Below are 10,680 nucleotides of genomic sequence, written 5' to 3'. Positions count from 1 at the left end.
CACAATCGACCCCCAGTTTGCTCGTATATGTTCTTCTTTACATGAAATTGTAAGTTTCCATGAAAATTTTTAAGCATCAAGCAATGTGGTTTACATGTGAAAAATAATTTAATACTACGTTCGCATATTATGTACAAAATGAGTAGAATTTTTTATAGTAACTCTAATTTTTATGGTTATACGACAATTGACATTTGACAAGCAGACAAGCAGACTTCCAAGGGACGTTCTAGAGACATCACTTGTCTTAAAAACATGCTGAAATATTCTAAAGATGTCCATTGCAAATTGGTGTTATTTTGAGTATATTGTAATATTTGTTTTACTTACAAATTCAAGTTAAATCTTTCATTTTTCACGAATTTAGTGAAGGTTTTCATCTTTTACGAGTTCATTACAAAATTTTCACTTTTCACGAGTTCACACTAGGGGAAAAGATTAATGATCGCTATCCAACAGTGCACCTGAAAAGAACAGACTAATAGATTAACGCAAGCGCATGTGGTTCTGTGGGACAAAAAGCTCCCAACACTGTATGCAGTCGGTGCAGTCGTCATTTCCTGCTCATTCGTGTTGAAATTTCAGACATGGCTGTCATTGATTTTGATCGTAAAATTTTATTTTCTCGAGAGTAAAAATAACTCCGTATCGGTTCTGCATAAAGGATCGTTGATTTCCTCGGTTAAAATTTCACGTACGACATGTGAAAATCTATTGTGTTTTCTCCGTGTTTCATTGAAGTGTAATATTTGTCGTTGTTATTGCAGATTGTTTATACACGTAAATCGAAAAATGGCTGCTGTGCCGTTGATTTTGGCCGAGGAGGATATTGAACGAGGTGGCAAGGAGCAGCCTGAACACGAAATACAAAATGACTTTGCATATAACAACAGTGTCCACAATGCAACTATTAACATACGAATGGGTATTTGTATAATTTCACTGGATTTTTAAATCAACACTACACAACATTATGCTTGTTACAAAATGTTCATTAACATGACTATTTATAATTAGAGCACATCAGTATTATTGAATTTCTAATAATCATTAAGTAATATTATCTTTCCTTCAGGCTTCTTGCGGAAAGTATATGGTTTATTGAGCATACAGCTGTTGATGACAATTGCAATAGGCTCTGTATTCATGATGAGCTCAACTGTGAAATTATATATACAAGACAAGTAAACCAGTCTTTTTTTAATATTCACTTTAGCAAATCTAAATAAGTTGTATGAATAATATATATTTACATATAAATATGTACAAGATGCTAAAAAAAGAGTTAAAGACTTATAGGATAGACAGTATTTATTATACAAAGTAAAAAATACTTAGTAAACATAAGTTGAAAAAACAAGCCTTTCAGAGTTGCAAATGTTTTTCAGTTTTAGTAACATATATTCTTTGTGGTTTTATTGCATGGTAGATGAATGTGAACAAATATCTTTACATCAATCAAGTAAATACTATTTTATTATTTTATTATTTGATGTTTACAAGAAAGATGTTCTACATGTTTTCCACATGTTTTTGATATCTTAAATTTCTACACATTTTTGATATCTTAAATTAAGATAAAAGTACCAATGCCTGAACACTAATAATACTGATGCCTAATTTTTGATATTCTTATTGTTTTAATCTTTTTTTAAACATGAATATTTAAACTTTCTATATATATATACATACATTATATATATGTACTATGTAGAAAATTAAATATTTGTGTGTGTGTGCATGTGTGTGTGTGTGTGTAAACCAAAATAATAAGAATGTCAGATACCAACATTATTAGAGTCCAGACATTAAGACTTGCTTTGTTACAGAATTTTCTGGTGTAAATATCTTGCTATATAGAAACGTCATACAGCTAGAATATTTCCGTTGGCAAAATCATACATAAAATACATATCTATTATTCTCTAGTTAAAAAATAATAATAATAAATAAAAATAATACGATAATTGATTGAAAGGATTTTTACTACCATGTCTATTGAATATTGTACCATCACTGATCATAAAAATAAATGATTATACACTATACTGACATTAAAATAATAATCAAGAAATTATTGTGTAATTATTGTATATTATTATGTAGAAATAGAATTGATTCAAAAGAAACCAGAAATTTTTGGAAAAGGACATGCAAATATTTTTTGCAAACGTCATAATATAGTAAGATACTCGATCGTGCGTAATCAACGGAAGCATACAAATAACTTACATTATTAAAACCAAAAAAACATTTGTAACTCTAAAAAGATTGATTTTTCCACTTATATTTACCAAACATTTTTTACTAAGTATAGTGAGTGCTATCTACCCTGTAATCCATTTTTTAACACTCACTATTATTATTTACACATAAATGAGTTGATAAAGTTGCCATTGATTCATTGTCTGATTTAGCCTATGGACTTTGGGTTTGGCATGTGTTCTGACGATAGGTGTACTGATCGGTTTGCTTTTCAAAAGAAAGGATCACCCTGCTAATTTGATACTCCTGGTCATATTTGTAAGTATGAAAGAAGATAAATTTATTGTTTACACTGATAAAATACAATCTCTATAAGAAAAATATATGTATGTATGTTCAAAATTATAGACTTTAGTACAATCATATACTGTCGGAGTTGTGGTGTCTATGTATGATACCTCAATAGTCTTGGAAGCTTTATTTATAACACTGACAGTTCTACTCGCCTTGACGGCTTATACCTTCCAAACAAAGCGAGATTTCTCATTTATGGGATTTGGGTGAGTATATTTTTACTATAAAAATATTTAAACTAACATCTGTTTTTTTTTTTTTAATTAGTATTGTACTGGAACTTTATTCTTTTTTTGTTTCAACACTATTAACCTTAGCAACATAATGTATTAGACTAATATTGAAACTGTAGCAGCCAACCATTGACTAAATAATAGGTTGTTCTTTTCAGCTGCACTGTTGAAATACACTGGTGCAATAAATTAAAGTGAGACAAGTATATCTTTTCTCACTCTAACTTATTGCACCAGTTCAGCAGTACAACTGAAAAGAACAGACTAAATATGTATTGTTTGGGTAAACCTGCTCTTTGCTTCCTGCTTCTTTCTCTTTATCTCTTTCTCAAACCTTAAGCTTTAAGCCAGAAAAAGATAGAAGACAAGAAATAGAACGCAAAAAGCATATTGTAGATCAGGCTATAAAGAGAAAAAAACAGGAAGCAAAAAACATGTTGTAGCAGTAGCGTAGCCAGAAAAAAGTTTCGGGGGGGGGAGGTTGCACTTTTTATTTTTGACGAGCAAAAAAGGTTATTCGAAAAAATTTTTCTCTGGCTGCAGCCCTCTCCTACGCTACTGTGTTGTAGATTAAGTTTTATATGCTTATTTTATTCTAAAAGTGAGAACCACATTTTAATTCAGTTAAAAGTGATAGATATTTTAAGTTATGTACATTGACCCTCATTCTAAATTCTCTTTTATCAATAGAAATATTTCTAAATGTGCTTATAAGCCAATTGAAAGGTTTATAAGACATATTTAGAAATATTTTAATTAATAGAGTTCAGAATAAATGCCAATATACATATTCAAGTTAACTCCTAAACCAAGTTACAGTTTTTGCTTTTAGAGTGAAATAAGTATATAAAACATAATCTACAATGTTTTACTTCAAAGAGAAAAAGTTATGTAGTTGAGTGTGAAAAATAAATCTCTTATATGTTTTATTTATATACAAAACGAATATTATAAGTCAGGGTTCATTAGACGCTCGAAAATATTCTAATAAAATTAGGAAAGTAACGCCGTTATCTTTGCAAGTTATTTCTTTCACTAATGACTTAATAACGATGTTATTTTTTTTTATTAATAACGGTAACGCAGTTATATTTTTTTGTTTAACAACGAATATAATTATTACTTTTATTGCTACTTCGCAAATGTAAAATGCATATGTATAAAAAATTCAACAACAAATCCTAACAAAAAAAATATTCAAAACTTAGTGAAAAATTATAACGATTTAACGGAAATTATAACGATTTGTTACTTTTTGAATAACAGTAATGATTTGGTTTTTAAAAGTAACTCTTCCAACAACAAGGTGACCAGACGTCCTGATTTTTCACCGTTTGTTCCGAATTTTTTCGAGTGCTATTCGGGACACCGATTTGTCATCATTTTCAATGATTGCCAAATAATTTTCGGATCTTTTAACCTTTCTCCCCTTGCTTCACACATTTATGAAATGTCCCGAATTCAGAGCTGAGAAATCTAGTCACCTTACCCAACAACCCTATATTCTAGCTATATAATAACGTCATCAAACTCAGTGTTTAAAAAACGTTTCAGAATAGTTGCTACGTTAAATTGGCCGCAATTATAGTTACATACCTTCTTTTTACAGATTATTCATCGGACTCTGGTGTCTCTTAATCGGCGGTTTCATACAAATTTTCCTTCACAGCACCGCGTTGGAACTAGCCATAAGTATCGGTGGTGCACTGTTGTTCTGCTTATTTATAATCTACGACACGCAAATGATAATGCACACCCTCTCGGCCGAGGAATACATCCTGGCGACGATTAATATATATTTAGATATAATCAACTTATTTTTACATATATTGCGAGCTCTCGCGATTTTGAAGCAATAAGCGAAAAATATTATACGTGTCGGTTGCGTTGCGTCGATCTTTTTATTATAGTTATAATGTAATCCAAGTTGTGACTATACAATAAATTCTTATTTTTATTTAGGTACCTCTCTGTGAGAGATACAAGATTGCTTTTAGCATCGCATAAAAAAAAAAAAAATATATATATATATATAAAGATGTTTGATGAGAGAGAGAACTGCAACTTTGGTTTTAATGTCTTTTTATTGGCGTAAATATAAAGAAAGATATCAGAATTCATGATGTCTCCATAGCGGCTGTCACATCTTCTGTGTATTTTCCTTTGTCTTTGCCCAGCGCAGCGAGCCTACCTTTACTTCGCCTATCGATGATCTTCTTGCGATCCTTGTCCATCTTCAACTTAACGATAACTGTCTGAAACATTGACATGATCACGAGTTAAAATTCGACCGAAGGAAAGCTTTCATTGAAAAATAAAAAAAAATTGTATAGTCAGTGCCAATTCTTCTGCAACGATTAGACTAAGCAAGACTTCTCGACTGACGTACAAGAGAACCTTGTACACTGTTTTAAAGTCCAGCTATTTGTCTAAACCTATGTGAATGGTTTAAGTCATCATAGAAGTAATAAAATACAAGTTCGGGAAGAAATCTCTAATATGTACACATATATGTTTATAAGTGTATTTAGTAATGCTATCATTCAGTGAGCAGCTTTTTGTAAGCATTCACATGGATGAGCAATCTTCATATACTGGATATATTCTTACAGTCTTTATTCGGGGAGAAATAGATTATATACAATTATGTATATATAATTATACATAAATTATTTATAATTATGTGACCTATATAAGAATTTTGTCTTTATTTAGTCATATACAGAATGTTGTAGGTTCTAGTAGCCAAACTGTGCCAGTGTTTCATAGATAAAAAGAAATGTTATATAAAATATAACAATGTTATTCATAATGTTAAAGTTGTTATATACCATATAACAATTAATAAATATTATATAAAAAAGAATGTTATAGGTTCATAGAACAATTGTGAAACACAATGGATTATCTGCATGCTACAAACAGATCTTTCATATTGTTCTCTTATTATTATAAGTCCATAGAAGCTTAAAAGGTTGGAAACGAGTTCAACGAGTTCAAAGTGTTCAACGAGTTTTATATCAGGCAACTGTTCAACAATTTCGAGAATAATTACACTCAGTACATAAATGTAAGGTATTCACTTTTGGGTCTTATTTGTTTGTACTTTTATATCTTGGTCAAATCTGAAACTACACATTGATCAGAGCCAAGAACTCAGTGAATGGTTGTAGTACTGAATACATACAATGTATGTTATTAACAGCTACATTTCAGCAAAGAAGGCAGCTGAGTATTTAATGACAATTATCTGTATATAACTAGAGTATTCTATTAATTCTTGACAGATCCAGAAGAGTGAGATCAATCAGGAGTAACAATCATGAAGTTCATTGAGCATGTAGTGATTATTGTCTGTAACTGGAGTTCTCTTGATAGACTCAAGAGAATGTATTAATCAAAAGCAACAATCGTTAACACTAGAATCCTAAAAATGACAATCTTTTTTGGATACTTGAAAGAGTTACTTAGATTTCTTATTATAATATTTCAATTATATTTTAAAATTCTGTTTTTCATTATTCGTACCAATAATAACTTCTAAATATACTAAGGACAAAATTTCTAAGATATAGGCTGGTATTCATAGTCAGTTCTTATATTTAAGATCGTCTTAAGTTCATCTTCAGATGCTGTACGGATCATTTCATTGGCTATGGAGTATCTGAAGGTAAACTTAAAACAGTCTTAAATATAAGATCTGACTATGAATACCAGCCATAGACATTTTATATATCTTGTAAACAAATTTTTTTTTCACAATTTTCATAATTTTTCCAAATTTATTATTTCTTATAGTAAAATTTATCATAATTATTTACTGGTTCTTTATAATTAGTACACAAAGAAAATATTGTAGTGAAAATTATGTTAAAATATTGCTTTTTTTTATAAAACTGAATTATACACTGAAATTTTGTTATAAATTTTGCTATAGAAATAAATTTGATGATATAAAAAATGTATATGATGTAAAAAATATTTTTTCAATTACGATAATTTTATAATAAAAAGTCAAATATATATATATATATATATAACATTTGTAAACAAATATAATTTAATAGTAATTTCAGTCATAATTTTGTATAGTCAGAGATTAAAAAATTTTGTTACAATTTGTATTACAATATTTTTTCCATATAAAGCTGATAAATAGACACAGTATAAAATATAAATTCATTTGGAATTAGAGTTAAAATTTCAAATAATAGTTGGTATATTGTCTATTCAAACAAATAAAGAGTCAAAATAACTTTCTTAGACCATAAGTAAAACAAAATAATTCATCACAATATCATCAATCTCTTTTATCAGTGGCTTGATTTACATCGTGTACTTGATACGCGTACTAAATAGTAACTTTCTATTAGATAATCTTAATATCGATGATATATATAAACAACGGTATATTAAGCTGGTATAATACTTATCAAGAAAACGTATTGTATTGATTAAACGCATCGCCGTATGCATTGTCAATATTAAGATTATCTAATAGAAAGTTATTATTTAGTATGCGTATCAAGTGATATAAACCAGGCCAGTATGTTCTATTTCTAAAAATAATTAAATTGTGCAAGATTTCTTTCCTAAACCATAAGAAACAAAAATGATGGCAAGACCTTAAAGGTCTTACCTTGAAAATAACTCCATCAGGGCTTCTAATGCTAAATATTTACTGAGCACATAATGATTGTTGTTTATGATTGAAGTCTTCTTTTAGATCTCTGATAGATTCAGGAGAAAAAATTTTAAACAATCAAGAGAGAACAACAATTGTTATTTTCACTGAGTTACTTTCCTATTAAATACAAAGATAATTCTTACCTTGGAAGGATCAATGCCAACATACACATTTGCACTGTTTGCCTTTTCACGTTGAATCCTCTCAATGTATATAACGAATTTTTTTCTATATACCTGGACTACCTTGCCTACTTGTTGGCCCTTGTAGTGTCCACGTACAACCTTCAAGAAAAACACATAAATATCATAGAAAATTCGGATATTTAAAATTTTTTTAATCCTTTCATCTAGAATGATTAACTTACTTGTACTTCATCGTCTTTGCGAATTGGCATCGAGCGCACATTGTACTTTTGCCGGAGTTCTTTCGACAACGGCGCAGACATGAGTCGCCTCCTCACGTGCGAAGGTGCCGTGAAGTGCCTCTTCCTGTTCTTCCTGCGCGAGGAGGAGACGAGCCTGTTGTACTTCATCTTGGACTCTGGAACGAGAGTTCATCGTCATGACGAGATTTTGATCAGAAATTTATTTTCATGCTGACTTAACGACTGGCGAGCATGTGGCAGGCTCAAACGAAAGGCTAATACGACACAACCTCATCATTACGCGGCACAGATATGAGATCGCCGCGCTTTATGTGTGCATATATAGAAAATACAAGCAACATGTACACGTAATGGTTTTACGGATTCTGACTTGTGCGAAATATTTATTCACTTTTGTTTGTTTAAACCCGATTCCACGCGATTATTACTTGCTTGGCTTACCGACAACGATTCCACACCACGACCTTAACCAAAAGAATAAAAGGTTACCAAGATCGTATGTTCCGGACGTGTCACGTGTATGATAGAGAGATGGCCGTTTTCAATCTACCATCCTTCCTGTTAATTTAATACACTAGAGGGCGCCAGTCTGCTATATCGATCACAGTTTATTGGTCACATATTATTTAAAATATCTTATAAAATAATATTTTATAAAAAAATATGCAACTAATAAACTGGTGCAAAGGCTGGTTTATTATCAGTATTCATAGTCCGATCTCATATTTTATAGCGTGTTCGACTGGCCCTGGGTTAATCGCTCAGAGAGCGATTAATGACGTCATGAGTCTCTACTAGCCAATCATAAAGCTTATAAGTACTTGTTCGACCAATAAACGTAAACTGAATAACCCAGAGTGGGTTAACCCAGAGCCAGTCGAACATGCTATAAGATCATCTTAATGGCTCCTGCACACAGGACGCGGTAATGCTTGCCGCGTGGCGGAAATTCGCGCGACAGCCAATCAATATGCTGCTTTCCGTAATAACCTTCTAGCTCTTACGGAAAAACAACATATGGCTCCTGCACATAGGACGTGGTAATGCTTGCCGCACGGCGGAAGTTCGCGCGACAGCCAATCAATATGCTGCTTTCCGTAATAACCTTCTAGCTCTTACGGAAAAACAACATATGGCTCCTGCACATAGGACGTGGTAATGCTTGCCGCACGGCGGAAGTTCGCGCGACAGCCAATCAATATGCTGCTTTCCGTAATAACCTTCTAGCTCTTACGGAAAAACAACATATGGCTCCTGCACATAGGACGTGGTAATGCTTGCCGCACGGCGGAAGTTCGCGCGACAGCCAATCAATATGCTGCTTTCCGTAATAACCTTCTAGCTCTTACGGAAAAACAACATATGGCTCCTGCACATAGGACGTGGTAATGCTTGCCGCACGGCGGAAGTTCGCGCGACAGCCAATCAATATGCTGCTTTCCGTAATAATCTTCTAGCTCTTATGGAAAAGCAACATATTGATTAGCTGTCGCACGAAATTCCGCCGCGCGGCAAGTATTGCCGCGTCCTGTGGGCAGGAGCCAATACTGATTGGCTGTCACGCAGCGGAAGTTCGCGTGACAGCCAATCAATATGTTGTTTTTCTATAAGAGCTAGAAGGTTATTACGGAAAGCAGCATATTGATTGGCTGTTACGCAAACTTTCGCCGCGCGGTAAACATTACCGCGTCCTGTGTGCAGAAGCTATTAGATGTCATGAACCAATCACAGAACCGTATTCGCATCTTAAGACCTTACTTAATAATGTGTTTGACTGACCCTAGGTTAATTGTTCCGAGAACGATTATTAATGTCATATGTCTCTACTAGCCAATCATAAAGCTTATAAGTACTTATTCGACCAATAAACATAGACTGAATAACCCAGAATGGGTTAACCCAGAGCCAGTTGAACATGCTATAAGACGATCTTGAAATAAGATTCGACTATGAAAATCGGCTTATGATGGCCGTAAAGGGCGCCGCATACGAATTGATATAACTTTTGACTATATAACCATGGACCGCTAGCGGCGATTCTAAGCGTCTGTCAACATCTGTAGCGCCGCCAGGACCAAACAACGGCAAAAGAAGGAACTCAGTAGAGCAAACCAGAGTTAGCAACGTAAACGGTTCTAATATCCGCGTATCACATGGTGATACGTATTGGAAAAACCTAAAACCTATTCTACAATTGCGTGAACGCGGTTGTAAGTAGTTGTAAGTGATTACGACACCAATCAGAGTAAAGCAATCAGTGAATAAAACATTCGGATTGGTTGACTCTTACGTTCACGACTACGCTTACGCAATTGTAGAATGGGCTTAATAGTATAGTAGAAGTAATAAAAAGAATTAAACTTTCTTGAAAACCACAAATACTTTATAACAAAATTAATTATAAAAAATTATGCTAAAATTGTTATGACTTTCCGTAACCGTAAGATGTAACGTAATATCACCGTAAAGGCTTGTCTACAATTTCTGTAAGAATATGGCTGTAAGATTATAAGACGCAAAATGAATTATTTTCATTCGCTGACAGCTCACGTTACAGCCTTACAGCCATATTCTTACAGCTATTGTACACGAGTCTTAAGATGTAACCAATTACGATCGAGTATTCACAAAAGACCTTAAATTCGACGATTCTCAACATGATTCAATTCTTACGTTACGCCTTATGGCGTCCTGCATACAGGACGCGGTAATGCTTGCCGCGCGGTGGAAGTCCGCGCAACAGCCAATCAATATGTTGTTTTTCCGTAAGAGTTAGAAGGTTATTACGGAAAGCAGCATATTGATTGGCTGTC

At 32.8% G+C, this 10,680-nt stretch overlaps 2 protein-coding genes across 2 annotated transcripts; one reads left to right on the top strand and one right to left on the bottom strand.

The window, feature by feature from the left end:
• Positions 1-519: 519 nt before the first annotated feature.
• On the top strand, positions 520-4,811 carry LOC116845733 (protein lifeguard 4-like). The gene is made up of 6 exons (XM_032818774.1): positions 520-694; positions 768-925; positions 1,076-1,184; positions 2,418-2,523; positions 2,614-2,765; positions 4,402-4,811. The coding sequence occupies exons 2-6, from the start codon at positions 793-795 to the stop codon at positions 4,649-4,651; spliced, it is 750 nt and encodes a 249-aa protein (XP_032674665.1). The 5' UTR covers positions 520-694; positions 768-792; the 3' UTR covers positions 4,652-4,811.
• A 46-nt stretch (positions 4,812-4,857) lies between these two features.
• On the bottom strand, positions 4,858-8,418 carry LOC116845734 (60S ribosomal protein L26). The gene is made up of 4 exons (XM_032818776.1): positions 8,309-8,418; positions 7,847-8,022; positions 7,623-7,763; positions 4,858-5,047 (listed from the first exon to the last, which is right to left on the bottom strand). The coding sequence occupies exons 2-4, from the start codon at positions 8,012-8,014 to the stop codon at positions 4,910-4,912; spliced, it is 447 nt and encodes a 148-aa protein (XP_032674667.1). The 5' UTR covers positions 8,015-8,022; positions 8,309-8,418; the 3' UTR covers positions 4,858-4,909.
• Positions 8,419-10,680: the final 2,262 nt, after the last annotated feature.

The sequence above is a fragment of the Odontomachus brunneus genome, unplaced genomic scaffold, assembly GCF_010583005.1.
Source record: "Odontomachus brunneus isolate Ranch 3 - 2012 unplaced genomic scaffold, Obru_v1 Obru_scaffold_057, whole genome shotgun sequence".
In the NCBI taxonomy this organism is placed as follows: domain Eukaryota; kingdom Metazoa; phylum Arthropoda; class Insecta; order Hymenoptera; family Formicidae; genus Odontomachus; species Odontomachus brunneus.
Note: the sequence above shows the minus strand (reverse complement) of the source record. Positions and strands in the feature narration are given on the sequence as shown.